Source organism: Myotis daubentonii, chromosome 9 (genome assembly GCF_963259705.1).
Source record: "Myotis daubentonii chromosome 9, mMyoDau2.1, whole genome shotgun sequence".
Taxonomy (NCBI): domain Eukaryota; kingdom Metazoa; phylum Chordata; class Mammalia; order Chiroptera; family Vespertilionidae; genus Myotis; species Myotis daubentonii.
The window spans coordinates 46116912-46144728 of record NC_081848.1 but is presented as its reverse complement, the minus strand read 5'-3'; the positions used below and the strand labels follow the sequence as shown (position 1 = coordinate 46144728).

At 50.1% G+C, this 27817-nt stretch overlaps 1 protein-coding gene across 1 annotated transcript; it reads left to right on the top strand.

Moving 5' to 3' along the window:
* Positions 1-417: 417 nt before the first annotated feature.
* Positions 418-27157, top strand: TRIM3 (tripartite motif containing 3). The gene is made up of 12 exons (XM_059708752.1): positions 418-619; positions 8925-9090; positions 16883-17114; positions 17338-17489; positions 17703-17883; positions 18134-18866; positions 18994-19097; positions 24342-24509; positions 24876-25044; positions 25282-25352; positions 26319-26459; positions 26588-27157. The coding sequence occupies exons 2-12, from the start codon at positions 8960-8962 to the stop codon at positions 26738-26740; spliced, it is 2235 nt and encodes a 744-aa protein (XP_059564735.1). The 5' UTR covers positions 418-619; positions 8925-8959; the 3' UTR covers positions 26741-27157.
* Positions 27158-27817: the final 660 nt, after the last annotated feature.

Genomic DNA, 27817 nt, shown 5'->3' with positions numbered 1-27817 from the left:
AGGATGATTCCTGTCTCCCACGATCAACGGGGACCACACTAGCATATTCCGTAGGGCCCCCCCAGAAAGCCGGGCAGGGAACCCCCGGGAGGCAGCGCGAACCGGCTCCCGGAGTCCGAAACCCCTGCTGTCCAGCTGGCCTTTCCTGACCGAGCCTCCTCCGGCCTCCGAGACCCACCGTGCCGCCTGCCCTGGAGCCGCTGGGGGCCTGAGGCAGCGGGCGGGGACCTGGGGCCGCGGATCCGGGCCGCGGGATCCGGGATCCGGCTCTCGGGTGCCCCAGCCCGCGAGCCAGCAGTCCTCGCCCGAGGCTCCGAGCGGGGGCGGGCGGGGCGGGGCGGGGGCGGGGCCTGCCCGCGGCGGGCGGGGCGGGGGCGGGGCTTCCGTCCCGGGCCCGCCCCCTCCCCCGGCTGGTCCGCAGCCCCGCCCCGGCCCCTCCCTCCGGCCTGTGCGGCGGGGTCCGGCGGCGGCGCCGGCGCGAGGACCCGCGGAGGCGAGGGACGTGGGGCGGCGCCGCGGGCAGGGCCGGGCGGACGGGCGCGGGCAGCGGGGGCAGCGCCGCGGGCCCCTCGGAGCGGCCGCAGTCCGGGCCTCGGCCCTCGCATCCTGCTCGGCCGCGGTGAGTGTGGCGGGCGGTCCCCAGGGGTGCGTTTGTGTCCCTGTCTGCCCTGGTCCGGGGCCGGGGCCGCGCGGCCGTGGGTCCGTGGAGCGTCCGCGGGTGGGGGCACAGCTGCTCTCCGAAGCCGTGGCTGCCTCTGTGCACGTGAGGCGTGTCCGTGCCCGGGGGAGCAGCGGGGGCATTCTTCGGGCTGTGGCTCTCACGTGAGGTCCATGTCTGAGGGGGGCAGGCGCGGGTGGATGGGTGATGGGTCCTCGGAGGAGCGCGGGGTTTGGGAGCTTGTGTATGTTGGCGGAGGGAGTCGAGCGCTGCGGGCGGTGGCGGTGGCGGTGGCGGTGGCGGTGGCGGGGGGCGGGTGGGGTTGCTGAGTGGGACTCTGGAATCTTGTGGCCCAGCCTGTCTGAAGGGTTCCTTTCTCCCTGGTGCCAACACTTCTCCCCCTGGCTCCCCCTGACCTCCCCCCAGCCCCCACCCCCACCCCCTTCATCCTCCGCAGGCACCAAAAGCCCCACCGGTCAGGATGGAGGACACTCTTTCCTCCCCTAGCACTGCTCCCTGCACAGGAAGCCCCATCCGGAGGCTGTTTCTTGTAGGAAAGGACCCCCCCCCCCCCCACTCCCTTGTTCCCTTGCAGCCTGTGCCCTGCCTGGAGGACCCCAGGCCCCTCCCTGGTCTGGCCTCCTCCCCTCTCCACTTGGCTACAGATCCTGGGCTGCAAACCTGCAGGGACAGATGGTTGCAGGTTGGAGGGGCAGGCTGCACCCCAGGGAGGTCATTCTGACGGAAGGCAGCCCTGGGCTTGTTCCTGGTGTGGGGGGCCTCTCAGGTGGACCGAGGATTGACCCCGGTAGGAAGATGAGGTCTGGGAAGTTGGAAGAGGTGCGGTCTTTTTCACAGGTCTGTCCCTGCCTGTCTGTCCAGCTCACCAGTGCCCATTCATCCCTTAAGCAGGGCTCTGATTTACTGCGGAATTGGAATCAGAGCTGCAGGGCTGACAGGTGCCCTGCCTCTCTTGTCTTGGATGCCTCCAGTGACAGAGCACTTACTACCTTATGCTGTGGGAAAGCTTCTTTATGTTGAGTGGAGGTCTTTTTCCTTGGAGCTTTGTTCACTTACCTTGTCATTACCTTTGCTTTTGCCTCTCTGTCTGGTGAGGGGAAACTGCAGTGATTTAAACATGGCTCTCCTGTCACCAGCGTATACTGAGCACCCTCTCTGTGTCAGGTGCTGCCTCAGCCACTTAGGGGACAATGGCATTCTTGATGAGAGAAGAGCTTGAGCCAAGGCCCATAGTTGGGATTACAGCCTGTGCTCAGAAAGACAGAGCAAAACCATATGGCTAGGACAGGAGGGAGTGTTGTGGGTTCCCTAAACTCAGCAAACATTATTTGGGAAGGGAGGTGGGGGCAACTGCAGCCACCCTCTAGCACATCTAGCCTTACCATGGAAACGAGCAATCAGATCCTCAGGGTAGTACAAGACGGGGTTTAAGCATGGGCATATATGGCAATCTGTAGGGACTTTTGGCTGGAAAGAGAATCTTGGGAATCTCAGATTTGAGGAAGAAAAGGACAGCCCCTCTCACACACACAGTTTACAAGTAAGGGGATGGAGTAGGAACTTGCCCAGTCTTACCTTGCATTTGTGACATTAGTGTCAGTCAAGACGAGCTTCTAGATCTCCTAACCTTTTTCTAACCTAGACACATTTTAGAGGCAGACTCAAGGATGGTCATAGCTTGTATCTGAAAGGTGAATGAACTGAGAGGACTCCCAGGGTTGGGGTGGTTAGATGGATGATGGTGCCCTTTTTTTTTTTGAGAAGAGAAACGCAGGAGGAAGAGTAGATTAGGGGAAAATGAATTCAGTTTTAGGTTAGTCTCTAATCATTGCCCATGTAGATGTGTCCAAGATACAGTTGGATATACAGGGCTGGGGCTCAAAAAAGTTTTCTGCACTGGAGATAAGGATCTGGGACTTGTTACTAAGTGGTTAGTAACTAAACCCTGGCAGATGATGAGATCTCCCTGGCAGAAGATGAGTGTGAGAGAAGGGCCCTAGAACAAAGCCCTGGGAACTAGACATTTAAGGAATGGGCAGTGACGGAGCAACCAAGGAGCAAGTGGAGAACTCAAATTGAGTGGTCATGAAAGCAGCTTCTACCCTTTTGAGTCTTGCTCTTTGGCCCATCTGGTCCATGTTTCTTAATTTTTCATGCTTCTGTTCCTTTGCTCAGCTTTCCCAGTGTGTCTATCCTACTCCTATTGGTCCCACAAGAACCAGCTCAGATATCCCTTCCTCTCGAGGCCTGTTCATTCTCCTCCACCACCTTCTGACTCAGAGACTTCCTTTTCTTTGCTGCCACAGCAGTTCGAATATATCAATACCAGGACACTTATCATTTTGTAGTTATGTATTTCCAAGTCTATTTCTACACTTGTCTGAGAGCTTGGAAGGACAGGTAATATATCTCTTTAAGAAGCTTTGCATCTCCAGTTGCAAGTTGAAGGGCCTGGTCCAGAGTATGCCTGGAGAAGTTTGATTGGTAGGTTGATCAGCTGATCGAATAGTTCATTCACCTACTCAGTCTGGCAATGGTGGGGGAGATGGTACTGTGAATTTCATCACTTTCCTTCCTTGCCAACCTTACTGAGAAGGATACTTTGAGGACTTGGCCTCCTCCTTTGCTTCATCTGTTCCAGGGGAACCTCAAAGACTATAATGTGCAGTCATTTGACATTTTGCTGAGGCCTCAAATAATCAAATACACCTGGAGGCTAGTGGACAGGAGTGTCATTTTAGGAAGCAAGTGAGCCTAGATGACCTCTTCTTTAAAAAACATATATTTTCTTGATTTTTTACAGAGAGGAAGGGAGAGAGATAGAGAATCAGAAACATCGATCAGCTGCCTCCTGCACACCTCCTACTGGGGATGTGCCCGCAACCCAGGTACATACCCTTGACTGGAATCAAACCTGGGACCTTTCAGTCCGCAGGCCGATGCTCTATCCACTGAGCCAAACCGGTTTCAGCCTAGATGACCTCTTGCATCCACTTTTTAACAATGCCTTGGTTACCTATCTCCACTCACAGCTGTGTAAATCTGGGACTCTCCTGGGGTTGTAGGAGGAAGTCATGGGGGAAATTAGATGCTGTTTGAGAATTTGGAGAAACTGAAAAGCCTTGAAACACATCCTTTGCAGATGTCAAGGATCTGGTGGAGTCAGCAGCACTGGCTGTCTTCATTTGCTCACAGTCAACTTCCTCCTCAGCCCCTTGGATCTGGCTTCCTCTACTCCGGCCCTTGGAAACCACACTCTCTGAAGTTAATCACAGCTTCTCCTGGGCTTTAAATCATGGGACCTTTCTCCAGCATTTCACAATGAGATTGTTTCCTTGTCCATGAAGCTTTATTCTCCCTGGGTCTTCACAGGCTCCCTCTTTATTTTTATTTTTTGCTTCTCCTGCCTCTCTGGCACATCTTTTCCATTTCTTGCAGGCTTTGCTTCCTGGGCCTATCCTTTAAATGTTGAGGTTCCTTGGGACACAGTCACAGGCTCTACTTTCTCATTTCTGGGTGATGTCATCCATTTCCATGGCTCCAGGCACCATCCCAAATCTTTATCTCCAGGCCAGACATCTTTCCTAGGCTCCAGCCTATCTTTCCAACTGCCAGCTGGACCTCTCCCATAGGCACCTCAGAGTCATTTTATTAAACACTGAACTTGCCACCCTCTTATCCAAACTGCTCTTCTTCTAGAGTTTCCAAGCAAGAGAACTAGGAATCATCTCTAATTCTTTCTTCTCCCTCTACTCTTCACATCAAATCATCTAGCCTTCAAGTTCTATTGATTCCTCCCTATGAAATCCCCTTCTCTCAACCTTCTCTCTGCTACTCCACTAGTCAATACCACCATCATCTCTCCCTGGAATATCAGCAGTCTCTTAACTTTCCACTTGTGTCCCCTCTAAACTATTTTCCACGCAGCAGTCAAAAATTTACTATTGTGGCTCTGTCACTCTATACTTGAATCCCCTACCTCCCAAGAAATGTTTCCTTTGCTCTTTGGATAAAGCCTTAATCCCCAAGAAGGGAAGGGTAAAGTCTACACTCCTTAATAAGGCCAGCAATGCATTGTGTGATCTAGTTCCTGCCTACCTCCCCATCTTGTTTCTTAACTGTCCTCCCCTGTCCGGTGTATGATTCAGTTTCCTGATGCAGAGGCACCATGCTCTCTGTAACTCTCACTCATCCTGGAAATCTCAGCTTGAATGACACTTCCTTCAGGAGAATTCCCTTGTCCTCCAACTTCCAGTATCCCTGTCCCTCACCCAAGTCTATGTTAGGTGACCTCTGTGCTCCTGGAGCAATCTGTGCATGCTTCCCCATCATAGCCCTCACCATATTGCACTGCAGTGATCTATTTATTAGATTGTGGAATCCAGGAAGGCTGAGCTGCGGCTATTCATCTTTGTATTCCCAGGCCTAGCAGGGTTGTTGAATGAATGCTGAATGAGGAAATGAGATGCCTTTTGAACTGAGCCATGCAACAGAGGTGGGATGAGCATACAGGATGGCAATAGGAAAGAGGGTGAAATCTCAGCTCGGAGTTCAAGGTCCGCCAGTGTCTGCTGTGATAAACAGTCCACTTAAACCATTGACTATAGGACCTTGGGGGCAGATCTGTAGGGCACAGTGGGATGGGAGGGTGGAAGTAGAAATCTAGGAGAAGGGCATCGAGTGATCCAGGCAAGCTTGTGGCCTCAGAGGCTGCCTGTCAGGCAAGCCTGGGTGGGGAACTGAAGCAGGAAGGGGAAGGGAGGGAGGAGCTGTCAGACCTGGGATGTAGCCCAATCCCCGCCCCTTTGTAACAGCCTGGGAAAGACCCTTGGCTTGGAGAGGCGGAGCCTGACATCAGCTGCCCTGGCGTGGCCCAGTAAACCACTCCTACTTTTCCTCCCGGCCCTCCCCTTCACCAGACTGAAGCTTCAGCTTGGCTCTGGCCTCCTGTTTCTTACACCAATCCTCAATCTGTCCTCCCTCCTGCTATGTTGTCCTTGTATTAAGTTTCCAGATTCAGAACACATCACCTCTAGAGAGAACCTCAGAACCCCAGTGTCCACACCAGGAGAGAATCTCTCAGGCATGCCATTCCTAGCCTTCCCATGCCTACCCGCACTCAATCAGAAGGCACATACAGCCTAGCCTCTCTCTGGTCGCTCCTCAAGCCCACAGAAGTCTCTGGACTGGCCCCACTACATGCATGTAAACATTCATTCATGTTATCTGTAGAGAGACCCCATGATGCAGGCACAGATAGTGTTGACTTGCTCCTAGTCACTGCCTGTTTTGAAGTACTCCAGCTATCTTTCGCTTCTCTTCATGGCAAGATTTCTCTCATTAATTGTCTACATATGTGGTGTTAATTTCACCACCTCCATTCATTCTTTTTTTTTTTAAATATATTTTATTGATTTTTTACAGAGAGGAAGGGAGAGAGATAGTTAGAAACATCGATGAGAGAGAAACATCGATCAGCTGCCTCCTGCACATCTCCTACTAGGGATGTGCCCGCAACCAAAGTATATGCCTTTGACCGGAATTGAACCTGGGACCTTTCAGTCCGCAGGCTGACGCTCTATCCACTGAGCCAAACCGGTTTTGGCATCCATTCATTCTTTAGTCACGCTAACATGGCTTCTACCCCTGCCACTCCACCACAATCAAATCTGGTGGACACTTTTCAGTCTTCATCTTATCTCACCACTCCTTTCTTGAATCACTCTCTTCTCTTGATTCCCTTGGTCACACACTCCCCTGGTTTTCTTGCCTTTGCTCTGGGTTCTTCTTCACTCTCCACTTCTCTCCCTAGGTGGTCTCATCCATTCTCATTGCTTGTTGCTTTAAGTCATGCCAGTGCTTCCAAACTAATAACCAGCACAGACTTCTCCCTTGAGCACCTGTATTCTATTCCTTACTTGACATCTCTACCTGGATATCACACAGGCGCCTCAAACTTAACGTATCTAAAACAGAATGTCCAGGCCTAGCCAGGTTGGCTCAGTGGATAGAGCATCAGCCTGTGGACTGAAGGGTCCCAGGTTGGATTCCGGCTACATGCCCGAGTTGCAGGCTCGATCCCCAGTAGGGGGCGTGCAGGAGGCAGCCGATCAATGATTCTCATCATTGATGTTTCTATCTCTCTATCCTTCTCCCTTCCTCTCTGAAATCAATAAAAATATATTTCAAAAAGAATAAATAAATGAAACAGAATGTCCAAAATCACCTTCTCAGCTCTCACTGTCTCTGTACATGGCCCACCATTTGCTCAAGGGAGAAAACAGGGTGTGTGTGTGTGTCATTATTGACATTCCTTTCTCCTCACATCGAATCCATAATGATGTCCTTTTGATTCAACCTCAAGAGTATTTACCAAATCAATCCACCTTCTTACCTATAGCTCTGCTAATAACCAACATCTTACAAGAACTGGGGTAGTCTCCTAACTGGTCTCTCTTCTCCTACTTACTTCTCTTCAATCCTCATAGCTGCCAAAGTAGCTTTTTAATTTATTTCTATATTTTTTGTAAATTGTATCATTTCTCACCCAATTTAGGAGAAAATCCAGATTCTTAACATCAAGGTCCTTCCTGATATCATTCCCAAGCTCACCTTCCCAAGCTCACCACTTGCCTTTTATTCACGTTGCTCTAAGTCTAACCTCGTGGTTCTTTCCATTTCTCAATGAACCCTCTAAGAACTTTCATTCATGCTGTTCCTTTAGCCTAGAATGACTTCCCTCTCTCACTCTCTGATGCTCCCCCCCTCATCCCTACCATTTTCCTTCTGTCCCTCAGAGCTCTGCTTAAAAGTCACCTGCTTGGAGAGGCCTTCCCTGACCACCAATAAAAAAAAGTGTTCTTTATAGCATCCTTTTCTTCTTTGTAGCACGCCCCTCTCCCAATTTGTAGTTATTTGTTTATTTACTTTAAAAATACCTGTCACCACCTCTCTATCTTAGGGATAGTGACTAGAGTGACTATATCTGATTTATCAGTCTGATTTGTTTATCTGTACAAAGTAGGCACTTAATAAATATTGGTTGAATTACTGAATTAATTCAATAAATACAGATTGATCCTATGTTAGGCTCTGTGCTATATACCAGTATACAAGAACATTATAGTATGGCATAAGGGCTAAGATGGAGGAAATACAGGGTGCAGTGGGACACAAAGGTGGAGCACCTTACCCAGACTTCAGGAAATCAGGGACGGCCTTCTGGAGGAAGTGACATTTACATAGCGACTGGAAAGACGACTGGGAGTCAGTCAAGCAAAGGGGAGCTTGGAAGAGGATCTTAGGCAGAGGGAATAGAATGTGTGACTGCCCAGTAGTAAAAGAGAAGAAGGAGTTTTCCAGGAACAGAAAGGACAGTGTTACCAATTGTAGAATCATAAGACATGAGGTGTGGGCAACCCTAAGCCATGTTGGCAAATTTAAATTTGGACTTTGTCCTCTGGACAATGGATAACTGTTGAAGGAAGTTAAACAGGAAGTTAGTGACAAGTTGGAATCTGTGTTTTAGAAGCCTCATTCTGACTGCGAGGGGGGTGGATGAGAAGCACAGTGAGGAGACAAGGCTACCAGTTAGAGGGCTGCTGCTGCATCTCAGGAGAGAATTGGTGGTGACCTGATGGGGCGGTAGCTGTGTGGTTGAAGAAAAGGGGATAAGATATTTAGGAGGCAGAATCCACAGACCTAGATACTGATTGGATGTGGAAAAGAATGCAGCCCTGGGCTGTTGTGCTGCGAGGAGGGTCAGAGGTAGGAGGGGCTGTAGATAGTCAGAGGAGACACACTCCATCAGGAAGGTGTCCTGGAGGAGGATTTGAGGGAGACAGAGGAGATAAAGGATGAGTGTCTCAGTGAGAGTGGGCATCCGTGTACCATGCACTTGACATGCACTATTGCAAGTCTCAGAACAACCATTTGAAGTAGGGATTGTTATTTCCATAATTGCAAATTAGGAAATTGAGGCTCAGAGATGTTTTATGAATTATGCAAGGGCTCATAGCTGGTAAGAGGCTGAGCTGGGTTTGACCCCAATTTAACCCTAAGTCTGTGCTTTTAACCATGGGTTACTCAGCCCACCTACTTCACCTTGCTGCCTCCAGATAACTGCCTGTCTTGCCCCTGGCAGGGAAGAAATGGGGCTAATTCTCTGCAGGGCATTTGAGTGGTGAGGATAAGGTTGGGGAGAGAGCGCTGACTTCCCTGGTGCTGACAATTTCTCCATACACAGGCTGGTGTGAGTGGCAGGAGCCATCAGTGGGCACCATGGCGAAGAGGCAGGACAGCCCTGGCCCAGAGGTCCAGCCCATGGACAAGCAGTTCCTGGTGTGCAGCATCTGCCTGGATCGGTACCGGTGCCCCAAGGTTCTGCCTTGCCTGCATACCTTCTGTGAGAGGTGAGGGTGTGTGTGTCCTGGGAGGGAGGAAGGCCTTGCAGGGCTCCCTGAGAGGATAGGGGCATGTATAAACCTATAAGAGGTGAGGGGAATCTGTGTACCTATGCAGGGGAGCAGGTAAACTCCACCCTGTAGGAAATGAGGGTTTGATGCAAGAACCCATGAGAGGACCAGGAGCTCCTAACACTGGGCCACGATCCCTGCCCAGAATAGGGCCTTTTCTGCCCCCTTCCCAAGCCCGAATCAGCCTTCCACAGCATCAAAGAAATCAGGTAGAGCTGGGACTCTCAACCAGCTCTGGCACCAGAAGAGTTTATGACCAGAGGGAGGATATTTGAAGCTAGGCCTGTCCCTGTTGTCCTGGAGCACTGAGTGCAAGGCAACCCCTTCCAGCCTCTAGGCTTCTATCCGTTATTCATTCATTCATTCAACAAATATTTATGTAACAAGCAACTACACGTGTATGCAGTGACAAACAAAGGCAGATATCTCTTTGTTCTTAAAGAGCTTACAGTATAGCCTTGGCCAGGTAGCTCAGTTGGTTAGAGCATTGTCCCAATATGCCAAGGTTGTGGGTTTGATCCCGGGTCAGGGCACATATAAGAATCAACCAATGAATGCATAAATAAGTGAAGCAACAAATCGATGTTTTTCTCTCTCTCCCTTCCTTTCTCTCTAAAATCAATCAATAAATTAAAAAAAAATTTTTTTAAAGAGTTCATACTATAGTGAAGGAGAAAATAATCAAATAATCATATAGCCAGGCAACAGGTAAATGTAATATTGCACCCTGAATAAGTGCTGCAAATGAAGTGTAAGCTATGAGAGCTGAGCATATGGGATTTTATAGTTTGGAGAATCAGGGGAGGCTTCCTTGAGGTGCAGTCTAGAGGCTCAGTAGGAGTTAGCTAATGAAGGGAGTGGTAAGAGCATTGCAGGCAGAAGGAAGAACATAGGAAAAGGCCATGTGGCATGAGGGACTGTGTCAGGTCAGTGGGCCTAGAGGAGGCCTGGCCAGGCAGGAGCCAGGCTAGTGATAGAGAGTGGCATGTGATGAAGCTAGAGAGGAAGGTTGAGGCCAGACCACGTGGAACTTTGTGGACCTGTTAGAGAATGTTGCCCATGAAGCCTTTGCAGGGTTTTAAACATGATCACATGTGTATTTGGACAATGTTCTCCCTCCGGCCCTCATCCCTCATTGCTCTGTCTTGAGTGGCCTGGTCTCTGGGTCTTCTCACCATTGTGTCTACCCACGCCTTCCCTCTGCCTCCTGCCTTCACTGAAACCTGGCTCAGCCCCAGGGACTTTGCTTCCCTTCTAGCTCTGCTCTTTCAGATTCCAGCTCTACCGCTCTCTTCCCTTTATCAGCTGCACACAGACTCCGCCCTCCTGCCCTTTCCAAGTTCTTCCATCAATTCGAATGACTTTATTATCCATTTATGCCTCTTGGTTCTTGTCTGTTTTTCCGGGATGTCCTCCATACCGCCTCAGTCATACTTTTTCCCAACAACACGCTGCATCTTGCCATCACCCAGAATAATACCACTTCTTCTGTGGTCATAAACTCCACTGACCCACTCCTACCCCCCTTACCCTCTTCCCACTATACCAGCTTTGACTGGTTATAGACATCCAGCCCCTTAGACAGCTCCCTCTTTTCCCAGCCCCCAGATCCATCCTGGCCTGCCTTTCTTTCCTACCCATCCTTCATCCTATGGCTGTCCATCTGACTGACTGCCACAATCCACTCACATCTTTGTCCTTTTCTAAACCCATGTGTCAGAAGCTCATTGCTGGATCAGTAAGATGTCTCTGTACCTTCTCCTATGCCCAGATCACTGAACACTCCTGGGGAAAATCAATGCCTGAGAAATTATAATAATAGCTGCTATGCATTGATTATTTACTATTTGCAAGGGACTGGCATGTATTGATTTACTTAATCTTTACAATAGATACTTTATTATCCCCATTTTGGAAAAGGAGAAACTAGGGTTTAGAGTCATTAAGTAATTAAGGAATGTTTCCACAGTTAGTAGTCAAGGTCTGAATCCAGGTTTGACTGCAGACCCTTCAGTTTTTTTTTTATTGATGTAAACTTGACATACAATATCCTATTAGTTTCAGGTATATATATCACAGTGATTGAATATTTACATACATTACAAAATGATCTCTATAATAAATCTTGTTATTATCTGTCACCATACAAAGTTATTATAATATTATTGACTGTATTCTCTATGCTGTACTTTACATCCCCATGACTTATTTTACAACTGAAAGTTTGTACCTTAATCTCCTTTACCTATTTCATCCCCCTTCTTACCCTTTTACACTCTGGTAACTACCAGTTTATTTTCTGTGTCTGTGAGTGTATTTCTGTTTTGTTTAGGTGTTTTAGATTCCACATGTAAGTGAAATTATATGATATTTGTCTTTCTCTGCCTTATTTCACTTAGCATAATACCCTCGAAGTCCATCCATACTTTTGCAAATGTCAAGATTTAATTCTTTTAAAAAATATATGTTTTTATTGATTTCAGAGAGAAGAAGGGAGAAGGAGAGAGAGATAGAAACATCAGTGATGAGAGAGAATCATTGATTGGCTGCCTCCTGCACATCCCCTACTGGGGATCGAACCTGCAACCTGGGCATGTGCCCTGACCAGGAATGGAACCATGACCTCCTGGGTAAGGTTGACACTCAACCACTGAGCCACACCAGCTGGGCAAGAGTTGTTTTTTTTAAAATATATAAATGGATGTTGAATTTTGTCAGATGCTTTTTCTGCATCGTATCCTATATAATAAAAGGCCAATATGCAAATTGACCCTAACAGCAGAACAACCAGAACGACCGCTCGACCAGTCACTATGAGGCACACCGACCACCTCTTGGTCCCTTTCCCCCAGCCAGCAGACTCCCATCGCTTGATGGCAAACAGGGAGCCAGGGGTGGGTGGCGGCAGGGGGTGGGGCTGGCTGCGGGCAGCCATGGAAGATGGCCCTGATCACAGGCCAGGCCTAGGGACTGTACCCGTGGACGAATTTCATAGTTGACATATGATTGTTATTGTTTGGTTAATGTGATGTATCACATTGATCCATTTGATGTTGAGCCATCCTTGTATCCCTAGAATAAATCTACTCGATAATGATGTATGATCTTTTAATGTGTTTTTTAATTTGGTTTGCTAATATTTTGTTGAAAATTTTGCATCTACTAGTATATTCATCAGGGATATTGGCCTGTAATTTTCTTTTTTTGTGTGGCTTCTGTCTGGTTTTGGTATCAGTGTATTGCTGGCTCGTAAAATGAGTTTGGAAGCTTTTCTTCCTCTTTTATTATTTTTGGAATAATTTGAGAAAGATAGATGTTAACTCTTCTTTAAATCTTTGGTAGAATGCACATGTGAAGCCATCTGGTTTTGGGCTTTTGTGTTGTGTTTTTTTTTTGGGGGGGTGTAAATTGCTAATTCAATATTATTACTTGTAATCGGCCTATTCCGATTTTATATTTCTTCATGATTTACCTTTGAAGGTTGTGTGTTTTTAGGAATTTATGTATTTTTCTAGGTTTTCCAATTTGTTGGAGTATAATTATTTATAGTATTCTGTAGAGCCTTCACTCTTATGTTCTAGTGGGAAATGAAAGACAATAAGCAAGGAAATAATCAAACAGGCGAGTCACAGCTTGTGCTAAGTGTTTTGCAGGAAATAAGCAGGGAGTAAGTGGGGGTGGTTGGGCCAGGGGCTATTCTACATAGATTCACCAGGAAAGGCTTCCTTGAGGAGGTGATATTTGACCTGACACCCGAGGATGAGAAAGAGGAAAGACATGTGCAGATTGTTCCAGGCAATGGGAAAATCTTTGCATTGTGCTATGCAACGCCTTAAGGAAGGAGTAAACTCGCATGTTCAGAGACCAGAAAAGAAGCCAGTGTGGCTGAGTGAGGAGGAAAGTGAGATGAAATGAGGCACAAAGGAGTCAGGACAGTTATGGGGTAGCTTGGCAGTTTTAGGAAAGTGTTTGGACTTTATTGTAAATGCAGTGGAAAACCATTGGAGGATTTATTTTAGCAGCGAAATAATGTGACATAAATTAGATTTTTAAAAGCTCACTCTGGCTGCTCTGCTGAGAATGGATTATAGAGAAGTAAGAGTGGAAACAAGAATCCAGTTAGGAAGCTATTGTACATCAGGCATGCGCAACAAAAGGAAGGAGGTCGTGATGAGTTCAAAGGTATTTTGTAGCAGAGACACCAGAATCCATGAGCTGGGAAGAGAACTACAGTGGAAGAGTAGAATGGTAGAAATGCATGTTGTAGAGTTGATGCAGTGATGAGTGATGGGATATGGGTGGTGGTGGGAGCATGGGAGTGGACAGCTGAGGTGAAGTGGAAGGAAAATCACTGGGGTGAGAAGATCAAGGAACTAAGAAATCTTGTTAGTGGATGGGTCACCTGGTGGATGTCAGAGTCACTGGAACTAATGGGAGGAGTGTGTGTGTATGGGGATGGGGCGTTGGTGGTATGGGTCAGGGGTTAACAGAGGAAGACAGTAAGCCAGACCAAAGAGTTCAGTGACTGGGGAAGCAACTATTAAGTTAGCAGAGACAACAAAAAGGAGGGGTGGTGTAGACAGAAGGCTTGAGCTTTCAAGGAGCTAAAGAATAGTTTAGAAATGTTTCAGCTGGGGGTGGGGAGGACTCAACCCCACCTCTGGCCCCAAGGAATGTGGAGTATGAGACAAAAAACTCTCTACTTGAGAGGACTGCAGGGGAAACTAGGTCACAAATAAGTTAATATTTGTGAAGCACTTAGAATCGTGCCTGGCACATACTGTTTGTTAAATAAATAAAATTAATTAGTTCAGATCTAGAGGAATAGAAAACGTTAACAGAAGAGACTGAAGATACAGGAAAGTTTATAGCATGCAGATATTCCCTCCACAGATTTGTGGTCTGGTCAGTCTGTAAGCTTCCTCTCCTCCACCCTTCAGTGACTAATCCCAGCCTTCCTGTTCTCCTGAATCCTCTCCCTCCTTCACACTCAGCAGCTGATCTTGCCTGAGGCAAGTTAGGCCCAGTCTCCCTAACTTTGTTCCTGTGTTCAAGTACATCCGCCTTTCTCTTCCCTCCTCCAGTCAGAGGAGATGGTTCATTCCTCTTCTTCAGACCAATTTGAGCCATTTCCCCATCCCTAGACGTTGTCCCACGTCTTCTAGTCTCTTCCATCTCTCCTTTTTGACTGGCTCCTCCATTTATAAACATGCTCAAGGCTCCCATCACAAACAGATAAGAACTGTTCTCGCCTCTGTCCCTGATAGCTGCCATTCAATCCTTCAAGCCCCTTCTTCCTCAAACCTCCCCGTTCACTCTTCACTGGCAACAGTAAGTTTTTGCTTCCCCTACTACTCTGATGTCTCTGTTTTACTTACAGACAAAAGTACTCTCACATTTGCCAAATTTGATGGGCATTTCTCAGTCCTTAATGTTCCCTGACTCCTCAGCTACTTTGGACACTGATGACTACTCCTTCCCTCCCGGAATTGTGCTGCGCACTTTGCTGCCCTGTCACTGGTTCTACCCATGGCTCTTTGTGCCCCTCGTTCAGTATTTGCTGGGTGCTCTGCCCTGCTCTTATCACTGCCAACCCCTTCTTGGCTGATTGTATCCCCTCCCAGGGCTACAGAGGCCATGTAAATGTTGACGGCACCCTCATCTATATCTCTAACCTGTCTTCTCCCCAGCTCTCTACAGGTTCCCTCTACTTGGATGTCCACTGTTACAGTAAGCTCAGCCAGGTCAAGCTGAACTTCCTTAGAAACCACTCTTCTTCCTGTGAATGCCACCACTATCCACTCAGTGCTTTAGGCTAGAAATCTGGGAGTCAATCAAGACTCATCTCTCACCCCCCTTTCTAATCAGACAGTACCCCCTACTAGCTACACTTCTTAAATACTTCTAAAATTTATTCCACCTTAGTCTACATTGCTACTGCCTAAATCCAGGTCTTCTCATCTCTTGCCTAAACCAGTGGTCGGCAAACCGTGGCTCGTGAGCCACATGCGGCTCTTTGGCCCCTTGAGTGTGGCTCTTCCACAAAATACCATGTACAGTGCGATTGAAACTTTGTGGCCCATGCGCAGAAGTCGGTTTTTGGCCTGGGTGAGTCTATTTTAAAGAAGTGGCGTTAGAAGTGGGGGTACGTTCGCTGAGGTCGACCCCTCAGATTGAGGACGTTTTTAGCAAAGGCCAGCTTAGGAGTACCCTAATTAAGTTAATAACAGTGTACCTACCTATATAGTTTAAGTTTAAAAAATTTGGCTCTCAAAAGAAATTTCAGTCGTTGTACTGTTGATATTTGGCTCTGTTGACTAATGAGTTTGCCGACCACTGGCCTAAACGATTGCAAGAGTGTCTTTGCCTTGTATTTGGATCCAGGCTCCAGTGTTCACTAGCTTTGCTACCTTGGACTACTTACCCTTTCAGAGTCTACATTCATAAACAAAATGTAAAGCACAGCGCCTGGCACATGGTGCTTAATAAATGGTAATTGGATGATTATGATGATGATGTTAAAACCTCTTGTCTGCTGTCTCATCACATTCTCTTTCGCCCTCTGCCAAGAAGAGGAGCTTGATAAAATGGAAACCTGGCTGTCCCATGCTCCAGTGGCTCCCTTTGGCTGTTGCAATGACTTCCAAGCTCCTTGGTGTGGCCCATAAGGCCCTCCATAAACTGGCCCCTGTCTCTCTCCAGACTCCTGTTACCATTCCTTGTCTTGGATTTGGTCTCCAGCCATATCACGCTGTTTATAATTCCCTACCCACACTATGCTGTTTCTGGATGCCTTCTGTGTCTGGAACACCCTTCCTCCTCCTCCTGCACCTTCCTTTTGTCAGGCTAACATTACTTACCCATGAAGATTGAGCTTACGTCACCTCTTCGGAAGCCTTTCCTGGCTACCCTCTCCACCCACCGTGGGGCAGGTGCCCCTCAGTGCATTTCCTTATCAGTGCATCTACTGAATTCTTTTTATTAATGATAAATAGTAGCCTCCAATATATAGCGCTCTCTGTGAGGCAATCCTCAGAGTCTATAATATTTAATGCTTTCTGTGAGTTGGGCATAGAAGCCCTTTACATTTAATCCTCCACTCCTTGGGAAGCCTGTACTGTCTCCATCTTACAAAGGAAGAATCCCTGGCTCATCAAAGTTAAGTAACTTGTCAGGGGTCACAGTTTAATAGATGACTGACCTGGGAATTGAACCCGGGCAGCCTCGCTCCAGGGTCCACACCCTTAATCATTACACTGTTTACTTCTATAGACTCTCTATTTCAGTACTTCTAGAAACACTCCTCAGTAGGCTGGAAGTATTTTAGAGGTATGCACTATGCTTTATCTTTATATCCCCAGAGCTTGGCACAAATTTGACAAGAGTAGGCAGTCAGTAAATGTTTAATTAGTTAAAGTAAGGGCTAGTTGCATATTTTTCTATGAGAAGGGTTTGTAAGCACCTGTGAAAGGTGAACCAGTATTTGTGCACACGGTGAGGAATGCGGATATGCCCGCTCTTCTGAGAGGTCAGGGATGTGTTTCTACTCAGTCGTGAGAGATGAGATGAGGCCTTTTATACCTGCTGGCAGGACAAGATGTGTGTGCCAACCAGAGAGGTTTCCAAAGGAAGTGTACTGGCACCCCTATGAGGAGAGGAATCAGCACCCAGGGAAAACGTGAGGAGGGGTGTACTGACGCTGCCCCACCCCCTTTTTCCCTCTGGCCAGATGCCTCCAGAACTATATCCCTGCCCAGAGCCTGACGCTGTCCTGTCCAGTATGTCGACAGACGTCCATCCTCCCTGAGCAGGGCGTCTCTGCACTGCAGAATAACTTCTTCATCAGCAGCCTCATGGAGGCCATGCAGCAGGCACCTGATGGGGCCCACGACCCGGAGGACCCCCACCCCCTCAGTGCAGTGGCTGGCCGCCCCCTCTCCTGCCCCAACCATGAAGGCAAGGTGGGCCCAAGCAGGCCCAGTGAGGCCAGGACTTGGGGTGGAGGAGAGGGAGAGGTTGGGGGAGGGGGCCGAGTGGCTGTGGGTGAGAGGTGTTTCTGGGAATAAGTGGCCCAGGTAGGGGGCACACCTGGAAGGTGAGGGCCCAGGAGGGCAGGTGGGGGAGGGGAGGGGCAAAGAAGTTTGGTGCGTAGCCATTGCCTAACTGGAGTCTTTATGCTGCCAGACGATGGAGTTTTACTGTGAGGCCTGTGAGACGGCCATGTGCGGAGAGTGCCGGGCAGGGGAGCACCGGGAGCACGGCACGGTGCTGCTGCGGGACGTGGTGGAGCAGCACAAGGCCGCCCTGCAGCGCCAGCTGGAGGCAGTGCGCGGCCGGTAGGCGCTGGTGGGGACCTGGGCTGGTGGGGCCATCAGAGATGGTGTTTCAACGGGAGGCAGAGGAGGGACCCAGGGCAGGCAGGGTACAGATAAAACTCTGTGAGAGAGCAGGGACGCCTCAGGTAGGCGATCAGCAACAGTAGGGAGAAGGGATGGTTTGGTCAGGACGCCGCCTCAAGCCACTCGGGTATGAGTTGTTTCCCTCCCCAGGCTGCCACAGCTGTCCGCAGCGATTGCCTTAGTGGGAGGCATCAGCCAGCAGCTGCAGGAGCGCAAGGCAGAGGCCCTGGCCCAGATCAGCGCAGCCTTCGAGGACTTGGAGCAAGCGCTGCAGCAGCGCAAGCAGGCGCTGGTCAACGACCTGGAGGCCATTTGTGGGGCGAAGCAGAAGGTGCATTTGTTCACCCTTCCCTCCCTTATCGCCCCCCATGTATCCCTGCTTCCCACACTTGCACACCCCTTTTCCCTAGTGAACACTTTCTGCCTCCTGACATGGCCCCACAGGTGCTGTGGGCATCTGTGTCCCTTGTCCACACTCCCTCGCTTGTGTTCCTTTCATGCCATAGTACTGCAAGTTCACCAGAAATCACAGAGACCCACCTCTGCGCCAGAGTTCTCACCCCCACCCCCCACCCCCTCAGGTGCTGCAGACCCAGCTAGACACACTGCGCCAGGGTCAGGAACACATTGGCAGCAGCTGCAGCTTCGCAGAGCAAGCCCTGCGCCTGGGCTCAGCCCCGGAGGTGTTGCTGGTCCGCAAGCACATGCGCGAGCGCCTGGCGGCCTTGGCGGCGCAGGCCTTCCCAGAGTGGCCGCACGAGAACGCGCAGCTGGAACTGGTCCTGGAGGTTGACGGGCTGCGGCGATCGGTGCTCAATCTGGGTGCACTGCTCACAACGAGTGCCACTGCACACGAGACGGTGGCCACGGGCGAAGGCCTGCGCCAGGCGCTGGTGGGCCAGACCGCCTCCTTCACGGTCACTACCAAAGACAAAGATGGGCGGCTGGTGCGCACTGGCAGCGCCGAGCTGCGGGCGGAGCTCACTGCCCCCGACGGCACGCGCCTGCCGGTGCCAGTGGTGGACCACAAGAACGGCACGTATGAGCTGGTCTACACGGCACGCTCCGAGGGCGAGCTGCTCCTCTCCGTGCTGCTCTATGGCCAGCCGGTGCGCGGTAGCCCCTTCCGCGTGCGAGCCCTGCGACCTGGGGACCTACCACCTTCCTCGGACGACGTCAAGCGCCGCGTTAAGTCCCCTGGCGGCCCGGGCAGCCATGTGCGCCAGAAGGCGGTGCGGAGGCCCAACTCCATGTACAGCACCAGCGGCAAACGGAAGGACAACCCCATTGAGGATGAGCTCGTGTTCCGTGTCGGTACAGACGGCCGGGGGCGGAGCCAGGCAGGGGCGGGCTCAGGCAGGAGGCGGGGCGGAGAGGGCAGGGAGTTTCAAAATGACTTTCGAGTGAATTTTTTTGATTTTCCCCCATCCCCTTCCCACAGGCAGTCGTGGAAGGGAGAAAGGCGAATTTACCAATCTACAGGGTGTGTCCGCAGCTAGCAGTGGCCGCATAGTGGTAGCAGACAGCAACAACCAATGTATTCAGGTGAGCGCTTGTCCAGCTCCCACACCACCAAAATACAGGTCCTCCAGCTACAGCCTCCTGAAAACAAACAAACAAACAATAAACTGTATATACTATAGGTCTCCTCCTGAAAGATGTACAATAATCGAAGCCTTACTTTAAAAAAAAAAAGCTTTTTATTTTTCCAGCCCTACACATAATACCATTTCTTAAAGAGCAATAAGTCATAGCACCGCCCTTCACCCACCCACTTGTAACCTCACCCCTACTAGCCACAAGGGTAACCATGTTCACAGGTAGGCCCCAGGGTTCACTGTGCTGGCAGTTTATACCTTCCAGGCCATGGCACAGCCCAGACCAGCTTCTGGACCTCAAAGGCCAGGCTCATTCTCCCTTCCCCTCTGTCTCCTCTTTTTTTTTAAAAGTTCTTTTTAAATATATTTTATTGATTTTTTACAGAGAGGAAGGGAGAGGGATAGAGAGTTAGAAACATCAATGAGAGAGAAGCATCCATCAGCTGCCTCCTGCACACTCCCTACTGGGGATGTGCCCACAACCAAAGTACATGCCCTTGACCGGAATCGAACCTGGGACCCTTGAGTCCTCAGGTCGACGCTCTATCCACTGAGCCAAACCGGTTAGGGCCCCTCTGTCTCCTCTTGAGCCTCCACCTGGCTGGCTCACTTTCTCCCCTTTTCACCACCATGTGGTCAGGATGCTGGCTCTGCCCTTCCCTGCTATGTCCCAACATACCTTCCTGGCTCCAGAATGTATCTTGTCTGCACCAGTCTCTGCAAACATCCGGTGGACTAGACAGTCAAATGGGGTTAACTTGTAAAAAGAGGTGTCTTCAGTGGCTAGACTACAGTGCACGCTCACAGGTGGTCCTGCCCCTGGCCCTCCCAGCCCCTCACACACCTGATTAAGGCATCCGCCACACAAATAGACATGGCCTCTGCTGCACCTCAGGCTCTTTAAAGCCAGAAAATGTGGTTTTCTCTTTTTATTCCTTGTAGTAAACCCAGCGCCCAGTGTGGTAGACACAGCGGAGCAGTTAAAAGCCCAGGCTCTGAAACCAGACACCTGGGCTTGAATCCTAGCTCTGCCACTTACTGACAAGTCATGTGACCTCTCTCAGCTTCAGTTAACTCATGTGTAAAATTAGGAAAAGAATACCTCAGAGGGTCGCTGGAAGCATTAAATGGCAAAATGTACTGTGCCTTACACCTAGTGAACCTTCTAATGTTAGTTAAAAATATCACTGTCCAGGTGGCGGCTGTCAACAAAAGCCAGGAGGTGGGGAGTGCTGGAGGGGGTTGCCCAGGGAACTGGAAGGATTCCCAAAGGAGCTGGAGGTAGATTACGATTAGGAGCCAAGTAGCTGAGGTCACATTGAGTTTATGCTGTATGGGATTGTTTGTGACTACCCTGAGCTTCAGTTCATGGAAACACTTTATCAGGGAGCAAAACTGTCCCCTGAAGATCCTTACTTTGCAACACGTATAAATTTACACTTCTTCCTGACCCAGCCTGAGTACCCCGTCATAGGTCCAGCTCTGCCAAAAGCCTGTCGCTTCAATGTCAGATCCCACCTGGCTCCTGCGTGCCACCTACCAGGCTGCAAATGCCACGAGCTCTTCCATGACCATATTCCCCGTCCTGTATTTCCAGCCAGCCTTTATTCCCACCCTATTCCTAGGAGCGGAGGAGTGGAGAGCCCAGTTCAGCACTGGGAGGTATTTGGACGCAGCCTGGATAGCAAAGAGGAGATGGGAATGGGGGTGGTGCTGAGGCCCTACTCAGTCACTTCCTCTACCCTCTAAATCTTTTCCTGCTCCTTATGCCAGGGGTGCTTTCTGGCACAAATGCTGAGATTTGGGAAATCTTCCCTACTGTGCTTGCACACGAGCTCTCACATGCCGAGTGACGTGTGCCACTTTGTCTCTTTGATGAGGAGCTGTGCTTGTCCACTGTTTCAGGGTGGGGGGAATTGAGGGGTAGGGCCTGATGTAGCCCCCCTCCCTTCCAAACACTTAATAGTCCTATAGCAGTCTCCCTTGCTCCCACTCCCACCTGCACTCCATCTACCCAGTTGCTAGGAACCTGACTTGGATTCCAAAGCGGAGTTTCTGCTTCTCTTACTCTGGGGGCCTCAGGCCTGGTAGGGGCTGGGATCCCAGATGGACTGTGACCTGCACCCCTCAGTTCATGAGAATTGGGCTCTGCATGAACTTTTCCTCCTTTGGACCCATTTATGGTGGAGGCTGAGTGAAGAATTCAATTTGCATATTTGGTTTGACAATTTGAGTAACTGTCTTAGTCCAGAAATTTTATCAGCTCATTTCCTTCAGGCAGAATATTAATCACATTCTCCTCTGAGCTCCTCAACCTTTTGCTGTAAACACTTTCAGACTTTACCAGAATCACTGGCTTGTTTAATTTTGTTTCAGTCTCTCTTCCCTACTAGGCTCAGGTCCCGAAGTTACTTAGTGCTACTGTGATATAGCAGAGAGATGTTAAAGACCAAACTAGGGCACCAGCAGATTCCAGAGATGTTAAGGAAGCAAATACGGCAGGTTTTGATGAGCCATCAGATGTCAAGGGAGAGGGAGGGCTCAGGAATGGCAGCACTTGGTGCACTGGGTCGGTGGTGTTGTAATTCAGGAACAGGTCTAGATATAAGTTGATGAATTCCCTTTTGCATGTGTTGAGTTTGAGTGTGTCATTCAAGTGGAGATGTCTAGCTGTGATCTGAGATTGAGCTGAGGAATTCATTCATTTGTTGAATGTCTGTTATGTGCCAGTTGCTTTACCTACAAATGCAGCAGCAAAGAACAGACACAGTTCCTGTCCCACCTGCAACTTTCTTAGAAGGGGACAAAGATATTTAGTTATGGAAGTGATGGTTGTTATGACAAGAACTATAAAGCATACATCACAGAGACCTAACTGTATGTGTATACACTGATTCAGGGGATGGAGTTGGTCATTAAAGGCTTCTCTCAAGAAGTGACCTGGAAATTCTGAGAATTGAAAGATGAATAGGAGTTGGCCAGATATAAGGGGTGGGATAGGATAGGACAGGATGAGGAAGACATCCCCCACACCCCACAAGCCTCTGAGTTTTGAGCTGGAAACCAAGCTACTCAGACTGGAGAAGGTACATGCATAATATCACTGCTGATCTGGGGGAACCTTTTAGTCTCTCTCACATCAGCTCTCCAATCTGTGGTCCTTCCCTTCTCATGCTAGCAATGCTGTCCCACCGCAGGGAACTAGAGCAGAAGGGGTGAGGGCATAGTAGAAGGTCTACATCAGGAGGGAGTGATGTCTCTTGGTGGGACCAGTTCAAACAGCTCTGCAGGCCTGAGAGATGGGGATGGGGATGGGGGTGGGGGTGGGGGTGGGGACAGGGGCCCAGTCCACTAAGGAGGGAGCAGGTCTGGATAAACTAAGGCCAAGGTCCAGAACTTGAGTTAGCCAAGGCTGCTCCTGGCTCTGATTCCCCTTATGTCCCCAGAGCCTGTAACAAAGCAGTGTGTGGGACTTCTGCAGTAAGTGGTGAGTAATGTCTTGGCTGCAAAGGAGAAGCAGGAAGGCTTAGCTGTAGAGGAAAGGAGCATAAAAAGGAGGTGCTTTTAGTAAAAGGCGAAAGATTTATACGATCTGAAGAGAAACCAGAGTATAGGAGGTGCTTTTAGGATGGAGAGCCCTGAGTATGTTGGATGGCTAAGGTCAAGGAGATAGAAGAGTGAGAAAGGTTGAAAGGTTCACTCTGTCCAGGAGGAAGGTTGCCTGGTCAGCCCCATATCCTGGAAGGGCTAATCCTGGTCCATTTCCCTCACCTCCCTCCCTTCCTTGTCTACTGCCAAGTTTGTTGAATCTACCTACTATATGTCTCTTGAGTCCATCTGCTGCCCTCTAGCAGTGCCCTGGTCCAAGTCGTCATCATTTCACACCTGGACCACTGCAGCAGCCTCTGACTGCGTGGCCAACATCCAGTCTTGACTCCTCCCTGCAACCAGAGTGCTCTTCCTTACAAACTCCAGGGTGTTTTTTGCAAACACTACCAAACAGTTCTCTAATTCCAGTGGACATTGACCATGTTTTCTTTGAATTTAACTCAATTCTGACACTATGTACCAGCAGATAGTATCACATCCCAGAGGTTAAGGGCTCAGTCCCATAAGCCTGCACCCACCCAGACACCAGTTGCAAGTCAGGTTGTCACCTGTGCATTGACTGACCTGCTTTAAACTGGAAGTTTCCACAACCCCCTTTTTGGGTTCGATTAATTAGATAGAGAGGCTCACAGAACTCAGAGAAACATTTGCTTAGGTTTACAGCTTACTGCAAAGGGTCTGATCAAGGACACAGATGAGCAGCTAGATGAAGAGGTACAGAGGGCAAGGTCCAGAAGAGTCCCCAGTGCAGGAACTTCTGTCTCTGTGGAACGGGGGTGCCCCACCCTCTCATACCAACCCAGAAGCTCATCAGATCTTGTTCAGGAGTTTTCATAGAGTTTAATTTGTGTGCACACACACGCACAATCCTTCCCAGAGGGTGGATAGGGCTGTAAATTCAAAGCCTTTACTCATTTGGTCTTTCTAATGACCAGCTTCATCCTGAGGCTATCTGGGGTCCCCACCCTAAGTCACTGTAGTTGCCTAAGCTCAAAAGGGGCCCCTTATGAATGACAAAAGACAATCCTATCAGGAAATTCCCAGGCTTCGAGGAGCTCTGTGACAGGCACTGGGGACAAAGACCACATAAGTGTCTTATTATACCACAAAAGCAAATCTCATCTTGTCACTCCTTGCCCACACATTTTCAGGGAATCCCCATTACATCCAGGATAAAACCTGACCCGTGTTGTACACGGATGAGCAGGGCCCATGCTGGACTCTGTGCCGTTTATACACTGTCCACTCTGCTTAAATGCCTTGCCTCCTACTGCTTTACTGGCCAACTTCGGTTCATCTGTCAGCATCCCTTTAGACTTAGCTCAGATTTCCTCTTCTGCAACCCTTCCTGATCACTCCCCCTCAACCCTTTCATATTCCTACATTCCCATTCCCACCTCTGCTGCATGTCCGCTAGGTCTGTGGCCATGTCTGATTCTTCTCTGTGCCCTGACACGGTGTCATTAGTCCTTGCTGAATGACTGAATGAATGGGGGTCTCCTCCCTCAGGATCCTGCTCCCTTCCCTTTGTGCCCACAGTCTCTCCCCTCCTTCCCCTCCCTCCCTCGATCCTGTGCTCCAGGTTTTCTCCAATGAAGGCCAGTTCAAGTTCCGCTTTGGGGTCCGAGGGCGCTCGCCTGGACAGCTGCAACGACCCACAGGTGTGGCAGTGGACACCAATGGAGACATTATCGTTGCAGACTATGACAACCGTTGGGTCAGCATCTTCTCCCCTGAGGGCAAGTTCAAGGTGAGAAACTTACTGTCACTACACTTTGCACCCCTGGTGATCAGCTGAAGTGACCATTCTAGTGTCCCCTGGTGGTTGGGCCTGGATTGGTCCATCCCAGGGGTCCTCAAACTATGGCCCGCCGAAAACATTTATCCGGCCCGCCGGGTGTTTTTGCCGCCGCTGCCTGTTGCTTAGCAGCCGACTAGTTTTTTTTTAAACTATAGTCCGGCCCTCCAACGGTCTGAGGGACAGTGAACTGGCCCCCTGTTTAAAAAGTTTGAGGACCCCTGGTCCATCCCCAGCCCAAGATTCTGCTTTGGTGCCAGGCTGGGACTGTTCTCCCCACCAGGCAGGATAAAGACCCTAATGCTCATCTCCTTCCAGACCAAGATTGGAGCTGGCCGCCTCATGGGCCCCAAGGGGGTGGCTGTAGACCGTAACGGACATATCATTGTGGTCGACAACAAGTCTTGCTGTGTCTTCACCTTCCAACCCAATGGAAAGCTGGTTGGCCGCTTTGGGGGCCGTGGAGCCACTGACCGTCACTTCGCAGGTATGAGGAGATAAGACAGACATCTATTCTGATTCCCCAGAGAACCCCGGGGGACCCCAACTCTAAGACCCCTCCTCCTGTGTCTTGGCTCTAGAGAACCCCATTCCGTCACTGGGCCTTAGCACCATCATCCCAGAGACCCCACCCCTCTCTGAACACCCCAGCTTTATCATCACAGGTGTTCTTCCCCACCCCAGTATCCCAGCTGCTGCCCTAGAGACCACTTTATATTTTCAGGGCCCCATTTTGTGGCTGTGAACAACAAGAATGAGATTGTAGTGACGGATTTCCATAACCATTCAGTAAAGGTCAGTGTCTTCCCTTGCCTCCCCCTTCCCCCGGATCATTCATTGGCACTGTAAACATTTATGGCGTGGCTACTTTGACCCAGGCACTATGTCAGAAGTGATGGGGATACAGTCATGACTCAAGCAAATACTTCCCCTGTCTTCTTAGTTATAGTCTAGTAGAGAAGAGAAGAGTTAACTGGCATGTTACAATTTGATGTGATATGTTCAGTGATAAGGAAGTGTAGGGAAATGTGAGGGCATAGCAGGAGCATTTGGCTCAGGTGAGAGAGAATTACCTAAAGCACCAGTGGGAAATAACCAGAAGGAAGAGAAGGAGAAGAGGATTTGAGGCAAAGGGGACCAGAGGAGCCGAGAACTGGAGGTGGGAACCCTATGGTGTGTTCAAGAAACCACAAGTAGTTCAGACTGGGTTGGCAGAGATGAGTCTTGTGTGGCCTTTAAGGAGCTTGATCTCTTCCTAAGAGTTCTGGGGAGTCACTGAAGGATGGCAGGCAGGTGGGGTGATACAATCCCGTGTGTCTTAGATCGCTCTGGCTGGGGCAAGACTAGAGGCAGGAAGATCTATCTTTGCAATAATCCAGATAAGGACCACTGCTGTGGCAATATATGTATATAGGATATAGACTTGGGGTAGAATCAATGATTGTGTCAATCCACTGGCTGTTGAGCAGAGGGAGATGATGCATTCGACAATGACTCATGGCCAATTGGGTGTTGCCAGTCACTGAAAGAGAATTCAGAACTGCTTGCCGGGGAAATGGACTGTTAGATTTGATATGTCTGAGGGACATCAGCTGGAGATGTCCAGTAGCAGTGGGGTGCATGGATGGGAAGCCTGGAAAGAACTGAGCTGTAGCTGCAGACCTGAGGGCCCTCAGCCCTGGGGCTTCCCCCCCGCCCTCCTCCAAGGCCCTGCCCTCTGTCTGAGGCCAGGTCCCCAGTCCCCAGCCTTTGCCCTGCCAGGTATACAGTGCCGATGGAGAGTTCCTCTTCAAGTTCGGCTCCCATGGTGAGGGCAACGGGCAGTTCAACGCTCCCACGGGAGTCGCTGTGGACTCCAATGGGAACATCATCGTGGCTGACTGGGGCAACAGCCGCATCCAGGTGAGTAAGGCCCAGGGATGGCAGAAAGGTGAGGTGCCCTGCTGTTCCCCGTGCACACGTCCCCTCCCCCCAGTGTGCATCTCACCAGCCTGATCTCAGCTCTCCCTCATTCTCCACCCATCCCCCAGGTATTCGACAGCTCTGGCTCCTTCTTGTCCTACATCAACACGGCTGCAGAGCCACTGTACGGCCCACAGGGCCTGGCACTGACCTCGGATGGCCACGTGGTGGTGGCCGATGCTGGCAACCACTGCTTCAAGGCCTATCGCTACCTCCAGTAGCTGCACAGGGGCCCTGCCTGGCTCATGGAGGGACGGACATAGGGGTGATTGGACAGGAGTGTCTGGCCCGCAGCTGGGCCAGACCTGGCAGCACTGAATGTGGGCTGTGGGCGTGGGTGCGCCCGGTGCCCTTCCTCTCCCCATCTCCCACCCCCACGGTTGCACTTTATTTATTCGGTTCTTGCTTTGGTGACTGGATGGGCCTGGACTGTGGTTCCAAGGATGTGTGCAGAGCTTCACCCTCCCCCTTTACACACCTCCCCCGTCCCCTCAGTCTGCTCCCAACCCCAGCCTGGGGCCAGAACAGCCTCTTACTCCAGGGCAGAAGTCCCTCTGGTTGTCTCCCTACCACCCATACACACTGACAGAGACAGCAATACCCCACCCCCATATTAAATAAATGTGTTCGCCACCTGCTTTTGTTGCTTTCTTGTGGAGTGGGGCTGTGAGGGGATGGGATGGTGGGACTGGCTCTGGACTAAAAAGTAGGCAAGCAGGCAGGCATGGCACCCAGATTCCTAAATGGGTCCTGATGTTTTGAAGCTTCAGGAGGGGAGAGCAAGGGAGGGTGAACCCCTGGATTCTGAGCCACTTGCCAAATCCCCACCCCAGGCCCTGCATCTTCTGCAGAAATAGTAAGTCCTGTGTCTCCCTGCCCGGGTGCTGAGAGGAGCCTGGGAAAATGGTCCTTTCCCTGAACACAGCCAGCGCCTGCAGGAAGAACAGTTGGGTACGACAGCAATCCTGATGCCCAGGCCTGGGTTGGAGACCTGGGGCTGGCCCAGGTGGAAGCTGGGTGTGGGAGGCTCCATGGCCAATTTTAGAGCTTGGTCCGGAAGCCCTGAAGCCCTGATCCATCCTCCTGCTCTCCATCCCAAGATTGCTGCCCTTTCCCACATTGGAACGAGGGTTCTAGCACCGACTCCCGAGCTCTAGTCTGCCAGTGTTTGGCTGCCAATTCCAGAGCTAATTACAACCAGCACTCTGATTTGGGAGGTGGGGACCATGATTCTCTCTACAAAAGGCTGAGGCTTGGAGAAATGGGGCATATGGCTGATGAAGAGCAGAGCCCAGACC